Below are 20,765 nucleotides of genomic sequence, written 5' to 3'. Positions count from 1 at the left end.
TATTTACCATCTACCACCACTCTCTGACTTCGACCGGTTAGCCAGTTCTCTGTGACTAAAGGCTGCTGAACTAAGTACAGTACTTGAAAGTCCAACTGATACTAAATTGGTCGATATATTTCCAGGGTAAGCTCACAAGTTATACAGGTTAGGGAGGGATGGGAGATGAAAGATACATGAAGGTTGGGTCAATGTTTGAGTTCATAAAGCATTGTAAAATGTTAAGTTCAATGCTGTGACCATGAGTATAGCAGCAGAGTTCTCATGGAAGGAGAGATTTATTGTGGTCTGGTGAGCAGTGAATCCGGAGTAGGGGAAGGACTGAGATCTGGAATGGTGATTGAAATCACTGTGCATTATCACCTATATGCAAAGGATAAAGCATGAAGGGAGGATAGATACCTTATGGAGAAATGTGGCTTGAATGTAAGGTGCAGTCAACAATAAGGACTTTGAAGCAGTAGGAAGAACAACGGAAGAAGATGGGATGCTTAATTAGGGTCGTGATTTGGAGATGCCGGTGTTGGACTGGGGTGCACAAAGTTAAAAATCATAGAACACCAGGTTATAGCCCAACAGGTCTAATTGGAAGCACTAGCTTTCGGACCACTGCTCCTTCATCAGGCGGTTGCGGCCAAAACCAGCTGCTGAAGGAGAAGCGCTTCGAAAGCTAGTGCTTCCAATTAAATCTGTTGGACTATAACCTGATGTGTGATTTTTAATTTAACTAGGGTGCCACAGAAGAGACTATATATGAGCATGTGACTTGCTGATAAGGGTCACACTGTCAATGCAGCAGTTGGAGATGGAAAGCATACTAAAATGAGAGAAGTTCAGTAACCGATGAGATATTGTTATCCATAGGCAAGTTTTAGTTAATTGCACGCATGAATACTTTCTAGAATATCGTCACATTATCTTGGATTGCTCTTTCTTGTGCTCCTCTAAAATTAAAATTGCTGCTTGAATCTAAATTCCGTAAATGGGAGATTAACTGTGCTCTTACTGACTACGCTTCCAGACTATCAGCCTGATCCCAGAATACAAGTGAGACTCCTATCAGTTAGGACATGTTAATATGATCATTTTTCCTCTGTTAGCATGGGGCAAGGAGTCACTTTCATATTTTAGCCATCATTTTGACAGAGAAACAATAATCCTTTCCAGTCACCTTTACCATGATTGTGGCCCAAAGGTCTGAATAGCATCAATTTTGTGGCAAAGGTACAGCTATAAATACTGGGATTACTCAGTTTCAATGGTACTGGTTGATGCAGTTTTCCTTTTTGTAGCTAGTCTCCCCCATTTTCCTTTTTTGATCTCTTTAAGGTATCAAATTTTGTAAGGATATAGTTTAATGACTACCAAAAGTCCTGCTACTAACTCAACAAACCTAACTCTCTTTTAAATGTGAGCCTGACAGTGAGCCCAAGTAGGCAACTCAATCATTGGACACATCTGGACACATCACAAATGAGCCAGTACTATCCTTCTAAGACATGGACAGACTCTTTATCAACAATTATTGTTAACTGAAGCCAGTATTTGGTAACTGGCTATAAATGGCTGCAACCATTGCTCAATTCCATACCTGTAATGCAGCTCCATCTGTAGTGAGGCTTGATTGCTACTACTCTTTGATGCATCCAATATACATCGAAATACATTTGGTTTGGTGTCAGGGTTCACTGTCTGACCGGTGCTTCGGGTATCGTACGCCATCATAGAGTGAGAGACCAGGTTTACAGACTTCGTTGTGTTTGAAAAGCTCTCATAAAGCAGCTTTGACTTTTTGAAATCAAACCTGGACAGGAAATAGTTAATTTAATACAGAAACAGATTCATAAATAGAACATAACTATTTATTAAAAATATTACATAGTAAGAATTTCCCATTTCACAAAAGTTTCCTCACTGTTACTGATCATCTTTTCCATTTTAAATTCCCATGTGCACACTTATACCGGAAACTGTGCATAAACGTGTGATCTAATTATGTCCACAAAATTGTGGCGGTGCTAAAGGTCTTCAGTTTCCTTTCTTTCTGTCTATACAGTTAGTTTTCTGAATTCTTAATTATTCACTTTTAAATCTATTTTTTAACTCCTCACTCCATTCTCCCCACTATTCATTGATTTGAAACCTTTCTCTTGCACACTGGGGTTTTAAGACAGAGGTTTTTATTGTACAACAGAAAACTTAACTCTCTTGCTTCCCAAAATATATATAACTAATACAGAAAAAAATGAAGTTTACATAATATGGAAAGTCTGGACAGTTTTAAATTAGGAACTGAACTATACATGCAAGCATTAGCCCAATTGCCATCTGCCTTCTGATCCATTTTTAACTTAAAGACTACACTTCAGGACAGCACCAATAAAAATCAATTAGGTTATAAATTTTACGCAATGTAGGATGGTATTTTTTATGCATCGAGGATCAATTATTTAGAAACAAACATACAGTAAACTCAAAAATGGAGTACAGGATGGTACACGGTCAAAGTAACAGGAGTTCTTATGTCCCTAATGCTGGTCTTTGAACTTTGGCATTTCTCTCTGACAAATAGGAGGAAAGTTTTGTATCTCTTTAATAGCTGTAAGGGCTCTGCACAATCTCAGAAACAAGAGCCTAAATCCACAATACAAAATAGGTCACAATTCTGTACAAAATAAAAAAAAGCTGACAATGCTACGCAAGACTACAGAACGGCATCTGTGGGAAAAAGGGAACCTGGAGCAGTACTAAATTGGGATTAAAGTGATGTGCCAAACTCTTTATAACACAACTCAGTCAGCTGGCTGTACTCCTGACTGATACTGCCAAATTCACAATTACTGAAGCCAGGCTTCTAACCCTAGCCCTTGTCCTCCCCACTATAAACTGTTTTCAAAACACTCAGACAGAGGTTTATATTAGCATTTCTCAATAACACCAGCCAGATATTTCGGGATGCCAAGTGAAATAAAGATCTGTTCTCCTGGGACTCTGGAGGTGAGGAAGGAGGGGGAATGGACAGGAAGTGAAAACAAATTCATGGATTATCGTGCTGAGATTTTCTTTTCCATCTTTTAAGTGCTACCTACAGAGCAGCCAAAGACCTCAGAAACAGCAGGAGAAATCATTAAGACTATGGTGCATTACAAAAAAAAGAGCAGGAGAGATATATACATGAGAATAACCACCAATATACCTTGCCAATGAATTAGTGTTCATGTTCTTGCCCTTTGATTCCAGGAGCTCCAAGCTAACATTCATCATATCAATTAGAAAGGACATATTTGTGTATACTTCTCCACTAAGGACTGTCTGAGAGGGGCAGAAGAGAAATGAAATAATTCAAACACCTGAACCAAAAATAATAGTCAAAAAATACATCCATCAGTAGCATTTCAAAGCAAAATGACAATGTTTATTAACATAAACTGATAAGTAGCAAGTAACTTTAGTGCCACCCATTTGCCAGGCAATTATCATCTCAAACAAGACAGAATATCATTTCCTCACAACATTCAATGGCATTACCATTGTAGAATCTCCCTGTCACAGGCTAGGTTACATGGACCAGAAACTGAATGGGAGCAGCCAAATAAGTAGTGGCTACAAGAGCAGATCAGAAGCTGGGAATTCTGTGGCAAATAACTCACTCCTGACACCTCAAGCCTGTCCTTGATGTACAAAGCACAAATGAGGAGCGTGATGGAAGACTCTTCACTTACCTGGATGGATGCAGCTTCAACATCACTTAAGAAGCTCAACACAATCCAGGACACAGCAATCCACTTTACTGGCACACATCCACTACATTCAACATTTACACTCTATCACCAGCCTCTAACACATTTTCCCACTGTGACCTTATTTTGGTGCTCAGAAATTACTGTGATCCCAGAGCAGATAATGCAGGGGACCAAAGTTGCACACCAGCCTGACATGGATCTGTACAATACAAGCAATTATGTACCTGCTTAATCAAACAAATTGGACAATTTTGAAATAGGAAATTGAAAAGTAATTTTTTTCTTATATTTTAAAAACTGCCAACAAGAAAAACCTGAAGGAATGAACCAGAGAGGTTGGCTTTCAGCAATTTATACTGATCACATTGTTGAACAGACAGACATGGTCAAGGCTCAGTCTGCGGACAATTTAGCGTATACTTACTGCACAAATGCATCATCATGGCATTTTCAATTAATTTCAATAGCGAAGTGTTATTTTTGAGATGTTACAAGAGGAGCAATGCAAATTGGACAGTAACTTTTGGATAGTCGTGTTTAAGCATGCACCTGCAACTCACCAGAAATTGTTGCACTTTTGTGCATAAATAATTTACAAGTACCTTTTGACAGCAAATTATGGTTCATCATGTTGTGAAATTACCCGGTTCACCTGGCTGTTAAATGAAGCGTTGAGAAGGGATTCTTCTGGTTGGAAAAACTGGAATCAATTTTATTACAGGCAGGGACTGGCACGGGCTTCACACTAAGTTTCCTACTTCTGCTCTGCCATAGAATAATGAATGACCTGAGAAGGTTATTTAAGTGATGTGGAAAAGGATGAACTTCAATATTAATTAGTGAGTATGACAGAAGATGGTTAATGAGTTAAGCACCGCCTTCAAACTTCGGAGCTTGGGTTTAAATCTAGATTAGAGTAATGGAATAAAAGTTCCCTGTGTCTGCAAGAATCCTGTGAAAAATAAGTTTGATCATAATTGGAAATCTCACTCAGTGAGGCCACCATATGGTTGGTGAGAGAAATGGAAATATATCACACTAAACACAGTAAGGGATTTCTTTTAGAACTGGAGAAGAAAGAGGTAGCTTACTCTACATGAACCCAGGGATGTGTGGGCATCTGATTCAAATATTAGTTGTTCAATATGGGAAAACATAATTCTTTTCTCCTGAAATCCCTCAGAAATTTGCAATTCAACCTTAAGGATAATTAGGAAATGACAATATATGTTGGCCTAGCCAGCAGTACCCATATTCCATGAATACATTTTAAAAATCTATAAAATGTTAAGACATGTTTGCCCAACAACAGTTTAGCATTCTTTGCATCTTCAGTATCCTTTGAAGTGACCATCATTATTAGCAATGAAAGTGAGAACAAATGCAGAGGTTCATTTCATTTAATGCAACGCAATTTCCAGAAACTGGTGTGGTTTTTCAGAACATGTTTGCTAATGGCTGATGTTGACCTATAAATTGATAATTTAATAACAAAGCTGTGCATAGACTGCCACGCCCCATAATTAGGCACGTTCTGCCTGGACTACTCAACACTAAATACGATTGAATCAAACTACTAACAAGAGAAACCACAGCAAATTACTTAGAAACCCAAAATGCTGGCAGCTTAATTTACAATTAAACTCATTTATTTTTCTGACAATTTTCAATACATCCAATAGCCACTGAATGTCTCTGTACAACTACATTCCAACTATACACTATACATAAATAGGGGACCGAGAACAGATGAGAAAGGAAAAAGGGAAAACCAGGTTACAGGATAGCCAAATAAAAACTTAAATTCAGCAACATTTAAGATGAAAGGCCCCAGATTCAAATTTCAATCTAGACTTTATATATCTTACTCCTAGAACAATTGGTAAAGAAAAACAATCTTGCATTCACAACTGAAAAAGAAAAACAATATTGTGATAATAATGCAATGGTGTTCTCAAAAGAAATGTCACCATTATGTACCTTGTCAGGAAAAAAAGTGCTCTTGGCATGGTATTTTCCTGCTCAACTAATTCCTCTAAACATTGTCATGCTATTTTTATACTTACATGTATGCTGGGATCTTGTAGGTCAAATGGCCTCATGAATTCTTCAATGGGCTCCCCCAGATTGTTCTGAATTAATCCACGAATAAGCTTGTACTTATTAAGATCCAGAGAACAGTGCACCGATGACAGACTACCATGGATAGCCACATCAGGGACAGCGTGGCTTATCTCCCTAAATCAACACATGTAGTCAGGAGCCGATAACAGTGCAGACAACAGAAATATTTCTTACTGTGTGCTTCTACAATTGCTGGATTTAACCAAAAACATAAAATGGAATGTGAAACAGAATTATTGGTGGAATGCAATTTTCTCCTAATTTCTTCTTTGACCTATTACTTGCTATGGTAAGAAAGTAACATTTCTGATGAAATAATCTACAAAATTTCTCTCCGAACCTTAAATGTAGTCAATTAAAACTGCAGAAAATGAAAATAAGTACTTTGGACCTAATTTTAATCTATACACAACTCATTCAGTGCAGTTAAATTCAGCCCCATTGTGATCTCTATAGGCAATCATGTCAATTCTTTGCTCTTCCAATCCCACTCATTTTCTCTGTTCTTCATTAAATGTAGTAAATCAAGCACAGGTGCAATAGCCCTCTGATATCTCCATGTGACTTTGAACTTCCGTTAACTAAGTTTTCCCCAACATTTGAATCACATGGATCACTTCGCAATATAAATGCTTCAGTCACTACATTATGTCTTCAGCAGTCTGCTTAGAAATGTTCCTTCCACTCTTATTGTTTGTGCAGTTACTGTACAAACATTCCTATTCATGGAGCATTCAATATAAAAACATGTCAATGCAGCATTAGCACAGGTTTTTCAATACTGACCAATTTGCTCTGTGGAAGAATTGTATATTTTGGCTTTCCAAACTTGAATTGTGTCAAAAGGATAGTTCATTTCAATACTGTATACCCATTACTAAGTCTTGGTGGCTGTAAGATTGTCACTGATAATGTGAACAACCTTAGTTCAGAAAGATAGCTAGACGTCATGTCAACCATTCAACTGATCTGGGTTATTCTTTCAGACAGTTAAGAGAACTTAAGGCTTTTCTAACTGGATCCAAGACTACAATATATAAACAGTGGTTCTACCAATCAACAAGAAAAAGTAATAGAACATAGAACATAGAAAAATACAGTGCAGTACAGGCCCTTTCGCCCTTGATGTTGCGCCAACCCAAGCCCACCTAACCAACACTAGCCCACTAATAGGGCAAGTTATATAATTTCAAGAATAACTTAAGGAAAAGTTAGGATAAATTATTTGCAGGATAACAGTTACAATGTGGGCTGTGGCATATGCTGTAACTTTTCTTAAAAAAATGGAATTTGATGGTTACATCCAGAACTAATAAAGGCTGTAGGAAAAAAGAATTGGCCTGGTCATTCAAGTGGTGAGGAACAAGCTCCAAGATGAAGGGATGAATACTTGCTTCCGTAATGTAACATTTAACAATCCTCTTAATCAAACTCTACGGCCTCAAGTTTCTCAAATTTTTGCCTCCGATTGCATGGACGAGTTGGACTGAATGGTCTGTTTCCGTGCTGAATAACTCTACAATTCTTTGACACACCAGGTCTATTCCAGATATTAACCACTGGGTGCAAAGCTGTGCTTCTTGACATTGATCTTTAATCCATCATTAACTTTACTCAAGTATTCAACTTGAGAGTTAATTTGGAAGAGAAGTCTGATTAATATTTCTTTAACATAATATCTCGTATTCCTCTGTAAAATCTCCTCTCCCATGCACAAGTAAAGAACGTCCAGAGCTTCAATTTCCCCTCATGATTCAAGCCTCTGACTAAATTATCAAAAAAGAAACAATAGAATACTTGAAAAAGCAACTAAACGCTCAAGTGAAACTTTCCTGTGACAAATTCATACCATCACAACAAAAATTGACAATCATAAAAAAAATTCAAACAGTCAAAAATAAGAACGTCAAATATATTTTTTCCAGCAGTGGAATGACCCTAGCAACCAGGTAAAAAGTGAATACTCACTTATCGAGGTTCCGCTCAACTTGCAGTCTCAGCCAGCAGCGTTCCTTCAGCAGATTTCCGTCTACATGCCTCACCAGATAAGATGGGAAAAGCAAACCTGAATCACAACTTTCATGCCTTCCAGTATGGTCTCTGGGGCATCTCAACGCACTGAAGATGTCCATGTCCTGCAGGTCAACCACGATACAGTCGAGCAGACAGATATGTTCACCTGAAACCATTTCAGTGAGATCACAAAAATATTAATATTGTTTTATTTACAATGGACATGGGAGGAAATTCAAGGAAAAGGCTGATGTCATTGTGAACCTGGAAGGTTTGACCCAACCCATGCTTCTTTGTTAAATACGACATTCAAGTGAAAAAGTTGACCTCTCAAGTTATCTTTCCATATTTATACATCTCTCAAATCAGTAACTAGTTTCTCAAGATAACAACAGTTTCAGACAGTTTCTGGAAACAGATTTCATAACTTGTTTTCTCACCTTCTGATTCCTGTAGTTCCACAACCTGTGGCTGGTTATGCTGTGCCTCTTTTGACTTGCAACGTGTGCGCAATCCAGATTCAATGCGTGGTTTATTAAGATCAGCTCTATCAGATGAACTGGACCCCATACTCAGATTTTCTGGTCTGCAGAGAATGGAATAAGGATTGCTGGTGCTGGGTTTCTTTGTCTTCTGAGTGTATGGTGGGATATCTTGAGGTACAGGAGAGCTCTCAGGATTCTGAAATAAAGGATCAAAAGTTATTAGGAAACAGCAAAAACAGAAAAACTACATGTTGAAATAATGTGCAGTTTTAAAAATCAACAAAATTTTAGTTTAAAATCACGCAACACCAGGTCATAGTCCAACAGGTTTAATTGGAAGCACTAGCTTTCGGAGTGACACTCCTTCATCAGGTAGTTGTGTGATTTGTAAACTTTGTACACCCCAGTGCCCAAATCAAAAAAAAACCTTGGAAAATCACCATGGAAATTATCACATTGTAGATTTTGCACTATTGCAATGATGGAGATATATTTGGAATCTCTTCTTCCTGATGCCTGCTTCTGTCTAAATTAATTGTGCTCAGGGCATTTACTGCAGCAATGTCAATTCCATAAGCAGAGGTAGGAGAGAAATTTTATTTCCTACTGAGCACCATGACAGTTCTGCGGAACAGCATTAGGCAGCAATATGAAACTCTGATAAACACTTAACACCTCAAACACAGATGGTGCCCAAGGCCAGGAAGATCAAAAAACCCAAAGAGGAGAAAAAAATTTCAAATACTCAAAGTTTAAAAAACATAAAGGCAACTTAATCCTACAGGACTTTTTCGTGAATAGTTTCAAATCACAAGGAAGAACTTGTGGAAGGACTTATTTAGTTACCAACCCTCCAGGCTGGAAATGTTAAATGGAAAAGAGATAATTGAGAGATTATTTGTTTTAAATTTCATGATTTTGTGATGTGGAAATAAAAAAATCACTGCTTTTATGCAACAAATGAAGATCTTTCATGTGAAATTAAAATGAGTGCAAATATACAATTTAAACACATTTAATCAATCATATCTCTCCATTGATAAAGTTGTGCTACCATTTTATGGTTGCAAGTTTCAAACTTGGGTACTAAGCTGAGTCCAGATAGTGCAATTTGGAGGACAGTGAAAATAGCTCCACAACATATCAAATTGATTTTTAAAAGCATTCAGAGATTCTTTTCCCAAATCTTCTGGGCAGTTTAAAACTCTAAGCAGGCATATTTGAAGCTAATAAATACAGAGATACTCCAAGTCATATTTTCAAATAATAAAACTTCTTATCCAAGACAGCCCACTTGACTATGACAGCTGCATTTGTAGATTGGTTGAGCAATTGCAATTGTTGCTGTCACTACTTGTCTGAGGTTAGCAGCAAGTAACCAAAAATAATTCTTCAATGCTTTTAGGCTTTGAGAGCATGTCATTCAAAGGAATATTTTTCAACACTATTATCCCCATAAGACTGACTACTAACCTTAGTGATCTCGGACTCAGCCCCACTCTCCGCAACTGGATCCTCACTTTCCTTACCCTTAGGCCACAATCAGTGAAGAGTGGGGACAACATTTCATCCTCACTAACACTCAACACTAGAGTCTCCCAGGGGTACATACTCAGCCCCCTACTGTACTCACTGTATACCCACGACTGCGTCATCAAATACCAGACTAATGCCTTTTACAAGTTCGCTGATGACAGCACCATAGTTGGTCGAATCTCAGATGGCAACGAAACAGACTATAGAGTGAAAGACCTGGAAAAACGGTGCACTGAGAACAACCTAGTTCTCAATGTCAGCAAAACCAAGGAACTCATTATTGACTTTTGGTGTGATGTTACTCATACCTTCCTATACATTAACAGCACAGAGGTGCAACGGGTGGAGAGTGTCAAGCTCCTGGGAGTAGTCATTCACAACAAGCTTTCTTGGACACGCTGGTTACAAAGGCCCAACGTCTCTTCTTTCTCAGGCAGCTGAGGAAATTTGGCATGACGGTGAATACCCTTGCTAACTTTTATAGGTGTGCCAGCGAGAGCATTCTGTCTGGATGTTTCCCTGGTGCCAGGGTCAAGGATGCCTCAGAGAGGGTGCACAATGTTCTCACGAGAGAGAGGGGCCGGCAAGAGGTCATTGTCCACATTGGACAATATAGGAAGGGAAAAGGTTGAGATACTGAAGGGAGATTACAGAGAGTTAGGCAGAAATTTAAAAAGGAGGCTCTCAAGGGCAGTAATATCTGGATTACTCCCAGTGCTATGAGCTAGTGAGGGCAGGAACAGGAGGATAGAGCAGATGAATGCATGGCTGAGGATCTGGTGTATGCGAGAAGGATTCACATTTTTGGTTCATTGGAATCTCTTTTGGGGTAGAAGTGACCTGTACAAGAAGGACGGATTGTACCTAAATTGGAAGGGGACTAATACACTGGCAGGGAAATTTGCTAGAACTGCTTGGGACGATATAAACTAGTAAGGTGGGGGGGGAACCCAGGGAGATAGTAAGGAAAGAGATCAATCTGAGACTGGTACAGTTGAGAACAGAAGTGAATCAAACAGTCAGGATAGGCAGGGACAAGGTAGGACTAATAAACTAAACTGCATTTATTTCAATGCAAGGGGCCGAACAGGGAAGGAAGATGAACTCAGGGCATGGTTAGGAACATGGGACTGGGCTATCATAGCAATTACAGAAACCTGGCTCAGGGATGGGCAGGACTGGCAGCTTAATGTTCCAGGATACAACTGCTATAGGATGGATAGAAAGGCAGGCAAGAGAGGAGGGGGAAGTGGCATTTTTGATAAGGGACAGCATTCCTGCTGTGCTGAGGGAGGATATTCCCCGAAATACATCCAGGGAAGTTATTTGGGTGGAACTGAGAAATAAAAAAGGGATGATCATCTTATTGGGATTGTATTTATAGACCCCCCAATAGTCAGAGGGAAATTGAGAAACAAACTTTTAAGGAGAGCTCAGCTATTTGTAAGAATAATAGGGTAGTTATGGTAGGGGATTTTAACTTTCCAAACATCGACTGGGACTGCCATAGTGTTAAAGGTTTAGATGGAGAGGAATTTCTTAAGTGCGTACAAGACAATTTTCTGATTGAGTATGTGGATGTACCAACTAGAGAAGGTGCAAAACTTGACCAACTCTTGGGAAATAAGGCAGGGCAGGTGACTGAGGTGTGTGAGGGAGCACTTTGGGGCCAGTGACTATAGTTTTATTCTTTTTAAAATCGTGATGGAAAAGAATAGGCTAGATCTAAAATTTGAAGTTCTAAATTGGAGAAAGGCCAATTTTGACGGTATTAGGCAAGAACTTTCGAAAGCTGATTGGAGGCAGATGTTCACAGGTAAAGGGACGGCTGGAAAATGGGAAGCCTTCAGAAACTAGGGAGAGAATAGGGCCCCTCAAAGATCAGCAAGGTGGCCTGTGTGTGGAGCCACAGAAAATGGGAGAGATACTTAATGAATATTTTGCATCAGTATTTACTGTGGAAAAGGATATGGAAGATATAGACTGTAGGGAAATAGATGGTGACATCTTGCAAAATGCCCAGATTACAGAGGAGGAAGTGCTGGATATCTTGAAATGGTTAAAGGATGGATAAATCCCCAGTACCTGATCAGGTGTACCAGAGAAGTCTATGGGAAGCTAGAGAAGTGATTGCTGGGCCTCTTGCTGAGATATTTGGATCATCAATAGTCACAGGTGAGGTGCTGGAAGACTGGTGGCTGGCAAACGTGGTGCCACTGTTTAAGAAGGGCAGTAAAGACAAGCCAGGGAATTATAAACTGGTGAGCCTGACATCGGTGGTGGGCGAGTTGTTGGAGGGAATCCGGAGGGACAGGATGTACATGTATGTGGAAAGGCAAGGACTGACTCGGGATAGTCAACATGGCTTTGTGTGTGGGAAATCATGTCTCACAAACTTGATTGAGTTTTTTGCAGCAATAACAAAGAGGATTGACGAGGGCAGAGCAGTAGATGTGATCTATATGGACTTCAGTAAGGCGTTCGACAAGGTTCCCCATGGGAGGCTGATTAGCAAGGTTAGATCTCATGGAATAAAGGGAGAACTAGCCATCTGGATACAGAACTGGCTCAAAGATAGAAGACAGAGGGTGGTGGTGGAGGGTTGTTTTTCAGACTGGAGGACTGTGACCAGTGGAGTGCCACAAGGATTGGTGCTGGTTCCTCTACTTTTTGTCATTTACATAAATGATTTGAGCATAAGAGGTATAGTTAGTAAGTTTGCAGATGACACCAAAATTGGAGGTGTAGTGGACAGCGAAAAATGTTAGCTCAGATTACAACAGGATCTGGACCAGATGGGCCAATGGGCTGAGAAGTGGCAGATGGAGTTTAATTCAGATAAGTGCAAGGTGTTGCATTTCGGGAAAGCAAATCTTAACAGGATTAATACACTTAATGGTAAGGTCCTAGGGAGTGTTGCTGAACAGAGACCTTGGAGTGCAGGCTCAAAGCTCCTTGAAAGTGGAGTCACAGGTAGATAGTATAGTGAAGGCGGCGTTTGGTATGCTTTCCTTTATTGGTCAGAGTATGGAGTACAGGAGTTGGGAGGTCATGTTGTGGCTGTACAGGACATTGGTTAGGCCACTGTTGGAATATTGCATGCAATTCTGGTCTCCTTCCTATCGGAAAGATGTTGCGAAACTTGAAAGGGTTCAGAAAAGATTTACAAGGATGTTGCCAGAGTTAGAGGATTTGAGCTATAGGGAGAGACTGAACAGGCTGGGGCTGTTTTCCCTGGAGCGTCAGATGCTGAGGGGTGACCTTATAGAGATTTACAAAATTATGAGAGGCATGGATAGGATAAATGGACAAAGTCTTTTCCTTGGGGTCGGGGAGTCCAGAACTAGTTTTAGGGTGAGAGGGGAAAGATATAAAAGAGACCTAAAGGGCAACCTTTTCACACAGAGGGTGTCTCGTGTATGGAATGAGCTGCCAGAGGATGTGGTGGAGGCTGGTACAATTGCAACATTTAAGAGGCATTTGGATGGGTATATGAATAGGGAGGGTTTGGATATGGGCCGGGTGCTGGCAGCTGGGACTAGATTGAGTTGGGATATCTGGTCGGGTGGACAGGTTGGACCAAAGGGTCTGTTTCCATGCTGTACATCTCTATGACTCTATGGTACTGCAACTGTGCCATTCAAGATTGGAAACGGCTACAGAGGGTGGTGAACTTGGCCTGGACAATCACAAAGGCCAACCTCCATCTTTAGACCATGTACTAGGGCCGCTGTCAAGGAAAGGCCGCCAGCATTATCAAAGAAGCATCCCACCCCGGCAATGTTTTTCCATGACCACTACCATCAGGGTGAAGGTACAGAAGCCTGAACACACGCACCAGTCAGTTTCGAAACAGTTTCTACCCGACTGTTGTTAGAATACTGAATTGACTCTCAAACTCTCAACATTCGCCTGTACCTGTGTTTTTGTCTTTGCTGCTGTTTACCTATCTATGCTACTTAACTATGTGATCCGCCTGTATTGTTCACAAGACAAAGCTTTCACTGTGCCCCTCGGTACATATGACAATAAATTCAATTCAATTCAGTTCAATTATTCAGATTATGCATATGTAAAGAGTTAGGATTGATCGCTTTACTCAGATACAACTTTCTAGAGATTAAAACAAAAATTACAAATTGTAAAAATCACACCAAATTATAACACAACGCAATATTTCAAATTTTTGATTTAGTCAAGGGATATAGGCATTGCTGCCAAGGTCAGCATTAATTCCCCATCACAGTGACTGTTTTCACTACTTGAAGCAAGAAAGCAGCAAATGAAAAGAGGACATGAATAAAAAACAAACTGCTGGAGAAAATGTGTCTGGCACGATCTGTGGAGAGGGAAGCAGAGTTGACACGTAGAGCTCAATGACTCTTCTTCAGAACCTGTATTTCTTGGGTTCCAAAGAAGTCAAAGGACTTGAAACATTAAATGTTTCACTCTCCACAGATGGTGCCAGACCTACTGAGTTTCTGCAACACTTTGTTTTTATGGCAGATTTGCAGCTTTTGTAAGATTTCGTTTTTCGAAGAGGACAGGATTTTTTGCAACTGAGATACCACTCACAATTTAACAGCCTGCTAATATATACTGTCGGTGCTCAGAAGGGAAAGTGTAACTGGGACAAGTATTGAGGTGACCTCATGGCATGGAACCTTTACAGTTACAGACTTCAATATATACAAGATCAGGCATGCTTCTGCAACAATATCCTTCCTTGGTATTGTCAGCATGTATTACTCTTTTGAAAATACCATGCTTTTAGCAACATTGGCACTGCATCAGTTACAAGAACCTGAACGTGACACTGTATCTTTAATTTCATCATATTGAGAAAGAGATACAATGTGATCTTGACATTTTCATAGAATCTCTAGTGTGGAAACAGGCCACTTGGCCCAACAAGTCCACACTGACCCAATCCCTTATGCAATTATTCTACATTTACCCCCGACTAATGCACCTGACCTACACATCCCTGACACTACGGGCAATTTAGCATGGCCAATTCACCTCAGCTGCACATCTTTGGCTTATGGGAGGAAACTGAAGCACTCGGAAGAAACCTCCGCAGGCACAGGGAGAATGTGCAAACTCCACACAGACAGTCTGTCCCGAGGCAGGAATTGAACCTGGGTCCCTGGTGCTGTGAGGCAGCAGTGCTAACCACTGAGCCACCATGTTAAGTAGTTTAATAATGTGTTTCATGGAACTGCAGTAATGACAGGTATTAATGCAATTTTGTTGCCAGTGGCATTCTTCTGTAGATTAGTGAGAAATTATTTTTAATTACTAGACTGTTTCAAATTTAGAGTGAATCAGAACGACATTAATAAGCCCATTCAGTAGCTGTTAAGCCATAATCCTATTCCTGATCAGTCAGGCTTATTGAAAAGTTTGTATTACACTACTGTATTAGGTTCTGTCTAAAATGAGTTGGATTTTATAAGATCATTGGATCCTTATTTCAGCACACAATTAAGACACAGGAAAAGCAGAGTTCAAATTAATTAAACTAGTAAGTTTACATTCTCAGTCTTGAGCACAGTTTGGGCTCACAGCTATCAGACCACTTGAAAAGAAAAGCAGAAATATTACAAGTGAACCTGCAACTTTTTTTTCCTCAAAATAATACCTTTAAATAAATTACTAGACTTTCTTTTAGTTTTAGGAGGGGAAACACTCCAAAAGTCAACTTGCAGGGAAATGCAAGGAGAAACATTTTCCACCAGCTGTTCTATGAACTCACATCAACCCACACGGTGAAAATGGTAATGCTAACAAATAGGTTAACACTAACAGTAAAATATTGCCCTCTTCAGACAAGAGTTCTATCACTGAGCCACAATTTATAGGCCAACTGTTCTGAATTAGCAGGACAGTCGTGTTACAAAGATGTAACCAATCCCTTTGAAATTTGTCAGTTTAATCCTGTTGTAATTAAATAAAAAATAACTACCAATTTATGCATACAATCCTAATTGTAGCATAAATACAACATGTGGCAGAATACACAAACATCAAATAGAATCAGGAATAAGATTTTCACCACCCATTTGAGATGAAGTTAAAAATCACACAACACCAGGGGTGTTCTGTGATTTTTAACTTTGTCCACACCAGTCCAACACCACCACCTCCACATCATTTGAGATTAGTTAAACTACATTGCTTCCTTGGTGAAATGCCTTATTAGGAATTGTGATAATAGTTCTTCTGCATATCAAGTCAAATGGCAGACTAGTCTGTGATGACTCACTATGGTAAATTATCTTGATTTCAATGTAGTTTAATAGGATCATGCAATATAAATGATCCCAAGTGCCATCTGATACCAGATTAAGAGCTATAAAGAACACAAAGCAATTTTCATGCAGGTGTCTAAAATATGGAATAAAGGCAATGTTTTCAGTCCAAACTGATGCAAGGGGCTTCTCAAATAACATATCACATGCAGAAACTAGGATCAAATCAAACACTCACACACACCCCTCCACAGATGCAGAGATTGTTGAATGATCTGCGTTGTTCATATACAAATAAAAGAGACATACCTTTACCTACTCTTCACCAAATACAGTCATATAGCATAGAAAGAGATCCTTCAGTCTAATGTATCTGCATCAATCAGACATCCCAATCTGACCTAATCCTATTTGTCAGCATTTGGCCAATATCCCTCTAAACCCTTTATTTATATACCCATCCAGGTGCCAATGAAATGTTGTAATTGTACCCACCTCCACAAATTCCTCCGGCAGCTCATTCCATACACATTGCAGCCTGTGTGTGAAAACATTACCCTCAGGTTCTTTTCAAATCTTTTCCCCTTTCACCCTAAACCAACATCCTCTTGTTTTGGACTCTCCCACATTAGGTAAATGACCTTGGTTATTCACCCTATCCATGCCCCACAATTTTATAAACCTCTATCAGGTCACCCCAGCCTATTTGGCCTCTCCCTATAGCTCAAATCCTCCAACCTAGGCAACATCCTTGTAGATCATTTCTGAACCCTTTCAAGTTTCACAACATCCCTCCTATAGAAGGGTGACCAGAATTATATGCAGTATTCTAAAAGTGGCCTCACCAATGTCCTGTACTGCCACATGACATCCCAGCTCCTATAATTCAACGTTATGACCAATGAAGTCAATTGGATCCAAAATTGTGCGGCACGGTGACTCAGTGGTTAGCACTGCTGCCTCACAGTGCCAGGGACATGGGTTCAATTCCAGTCCAGGGCGACTGTCTGTGGAGTTTGCATAGTCTCCTCGTGTTGCGTGGGTTTCCTCCGAGCGCTCCAGTTTCCTCACACAGTCTAAAGATGTGCAGGTTGGGTGGATTGGCCATGATAAATTGCCCATAGTGTTAGGTGCATTAGCCAGAGGGAAATGGATCTGGGTGGGTTACTCTTCAGAGGGTCAGTGTGGACTTATTGGACCGAAGGGCCTGTTTCCACACTGTTTAGCATGCCAAACACCACCTTCACCACCCTGTTGACCTGAGAGTCCACTTTCAAGGAACTATGCACCTGCACCCCCAAGCATCACTCCCTAAGGCCCGACCATGAAGTGTATAAGTTCTGCCAAGGTTTGCCTTACTAAAGTGCAATACTTCACATTTATCTAAATTAAACTCCACGTGCCATTCCTTGATTCACTGGCATATCAGATCAAGGTCCCACTGTACTCTGATAACCTTCTTCACTGTCCACTACATCTCTAATATTGGTGTCATCTGCAAACTTACTAACAATACCTCCCTATGTTCATATCCAAATCATTTGTATAAGTGATGAAAAGCAGTGGAGCCAGCACTAATTCTTGCTGCACACCACTGGTCACAAGCCTCCAGTCTGAAAAATAACCCTCCACCACCAAGTGCTGTCTCATATCTTCAAGCCAATTTTGATTAGATTCCCTACAGTGTGGAAACAGGCCCTTCGGTCCAATAAGTCCACACTGACCCTCTGAAGAGTAACCCACCCAGATCCATTTCCCTCTGGCTAATGCACCTAACACTATGGACAATTTATCATGGCCAATCCACCTAACCTGCACATCTTTAGACTGTGTGAGGAAACTGGAGCACTCGGAGGAAACCCACGCAACACGAGGAGACTATGCAAACTCCACAGACAGGCGCCCTGGACTGGAATTGAACCCATGTCCCTGGCACTGTGAGGCAGCAGTGCTAACCACTGAGTCACCGTGCCGCACAATTTTGGATCCAATTGACTAGCTCCCCTAGATCCCATTTGATTGTACCTTACTAATTAGTCTGCAAATACTTGGATAGAATGTCATGTTGATGCACAAGTTGAAATGTGCATTTTTCCTTCAAACACAGACATATCAAGTGCAACAGTATTTTCTCAGGCATATTTTCATCTCAAGCACTGACAATTATGAATGCACCTTAAGACCCATTCCACCTCAAAAATAAATCACTGGAGTTACTGTTTTCAAGGGCTTTTTATTCTTAAAAAAAGGAGATGGAAGTACTCTCCACCAACCTATTTAAATTCAAGTTTGAGAAATGAGATATTTTTCTTCAACTCATTGAAATCCATTACTGTCACGTAGCAATTCCTAAATCTGAATGTATCATTAAGGCATACATTTTCATATGTTTCACAGGTCAATAATAGATAAGTAAATAGATTTCATTTGATGACCCACACATTCATAGCCAACCATGACCATTTTCACACTTGTGCCATTCTTAAATACTTGGTACTTGTTTGGAAATCATAATGAGAACTATGTCTAATCATCTACCATATGGAAACTTTGGAAGCACTTTTAAAAGTGCGTGAACACACAAGCAAGGTGCTATACTACCACATCACCTCTGCAAAAAGTTCCAAACAAACAGGTGATCTTGTCTGTGTACCTCCAGTAATGATGGGTCCTTGTATGAATTGGCGTGCAAAATCAAATTCTCAGAAAAAGAAAAAAGGGCAAAAAAAACAAATTTATATATTGCATATCGACAAAGCAGAAAGCAATTTAAAATAATTCATCTGTTTCAAATACACAGTGAATGCAAGAAATTAAATAAACAGCAAGCTAGCTCTCAACAAAGGAACACAAGCAAAATTCTGCATTCAATTATATGTACTGTTTGGTATTCCTTTAAAGTTCGGAATTTACAAATGCAGCTTACCTTCCACTGCATTAAATACTTAATTAATGTGGCTCTCATTCATCTAGAATATGTTTACACTATGTGACTGCAGTTTTTTGTACTGATGAGTGAGGGCTCTGAATACAGAATGATGCAGTCTTTTGAACGCCTGTCACACAGAAAAAGCTCATTATCCAGACAACTTCAAACCTAGGTCGTGTACAGGATACAAGCTATTATCCTAACAATGCAGCCTCCACCTCAGGTCATGCACAGCCCATCAGTCACTACCCAATAGCATAGCTTAAATGCCAGCAAATGTGCAATTAGCCTGACAACACAGCACAAAATCAATACAGAATCACAAATCATCACCAGTCTCAAGTCAGCTTTTGGATCACAGTCATTATCCTTACAAGACAGCCTGAAAACCAGATTACATATAGACAGCTCATCCATTATCTTGACAATACCTTAAAATGGGAATATGCAGCAGACATTCATTATTCGCACAGTATAGTCACAGCCCCAGGTCAAACACAGGAATCTAATTAACTTGCCAATACTGCTTCAATCTCAGCTGTAAAGCAAATCATTATCCTTCCATTGTTTTAATATAAAAGTTAACTGTCTCTATAAATAAAAGGGGTTAGAAGCTTTCTTTTACACTGTCCTTTTCTTATCTGCTTTTTTCATAAAACCACTGAATATTTGAGGACCATCTGGCTCATCAGGCTACCTTGCTCAATGGATTCTATTTCCATTTGAAAATCGAGAACATGAATACTGAAGGGACTTTGAACAAGCAGCATGTTACAACTGATACCGACCTTACCCAACTTACACAGGTCTGCAATTTCTATCAGTAATACCAGGTTTTCTCCCTTGCCATATTCAGATACCAATGCTTACTGCAGAAATTCAGTGAGAGTTGACATCACAATTGAGAATCTGTGGTCCAGGTAGTTCAGTTATAGAACAAAGAACAAAGAAATTACAGAGAAGGAACAGGCCCTTCGGCCCTCCAGGCCTGCGCTGATCCAGATCCTCCACTTAAACCTGTCATCTATTTTCTAAGGATCTGTATCCCTCTGCTCTCTCTCCATTCATGTATCTGGACAGATACATCTTAAATGACGCCATCGTGCTCGCCTCTAACACCTCCGCTGGCAATGCATTCCAGGGACCCACCAGTCTCTGCATAAAGAACTTTCCACCCATTTCTCCCTTAAATTCAGCTTGAACTTGTGACTCATAGAAAGTTTCCCACTCTGGGAAAAAAACTTCTTGCCATCCACCCTGTCCATACTTCTCACGATTTTGTAGACCTCAATGAGGTCTCCCCTCAACTTCCATCTTTCTAATGAAAATAATCCTAATCTACTCAACCTCTCTTCATAGCTAGCATCCTCCACACCATGCAACGTCCTGGTGAACCTCCTCTGCATCCTCCCCGAATCACCCCGATCCTTTTGGTAACGTGGCGACCAGAAGTGTCTGCAATATTCCAAATGTGGCCGAACCAAAGTCCCATACAACCATAACATGACTCTTTATAGTCAATACCCCGTCCGATGAAGGAAGGCATGCTGTATGCCTTCTCGACCACTCTGTACCTGGAAGGTGGCAACCCCGGTTGATAATGGGTCTAAACACCCAGCTCTCTCTCTACATCAATTTTCCGCAGGGCATTTCCATTTATCATATAGTTTGCCCTTGAACT

At 40.0% G+C, this 20,765-nt stretch overlaps 1 protein-coding gene across 5 annotated transcripts in view; it reads right to left on the bottom strand.

Annotated features, from left to right (window-relative positions):
* Window positions 1–20,765, bottom strand: part of vps13d (vacuolar protein sorting 13 homolog D) — a 296,748-nt gene that overhangs the window by 175,594 nt on the left and 100,389 nt on the right. For all 5 annotated transcript variants that reach the window (XM_060852296.1, XM_060852292.1, XM_060852293.1 and 2 more), the window contains 5 exons: window positions 8,321–8,561; window positions 7,836–8,046; window positions 5,810–5,981; window positions 3,197–3,312; window positions 1,592–1,804 (listed from right to left, as the gene is read on the bottom strand). In XM_060852296.1, the coding sequence (XP_060708279.1) occupies window positions 1,592–1,804; window positions 3,197–3,312; window positions 5,810–5,981; window positions 7,836–8,046; window positions 8,321–8,561 (953 nt within the window). The remainder of the gene's footprint in view (window positions 1–1,591; window positions 1,805–3,196; window positions 3,313–5,809; window positions 5,982–7,835; window positions 8,047–8,320; window positions 8,562–20,765) is intronic.

This window comes from Hemiscyllium ocellatum, chromosome 37, assembly GCF_020745735.1.
Source record: "Hemiscyllium ocellatum isolate sHemOce1 chromosome 37, sHemOce1.pat.X.cur, whole genome shotgun sequence".
NCBI lineage: Eukaryota > Metazoa > Chordata > Chondrichthyes > Orectolobiformes > Hemiscylliidae > Hemiscyllium > Hemiscyllium ocellatum.
This window is presented reverse-complemented; position numbering and strand designations above follow the sequence as displayed.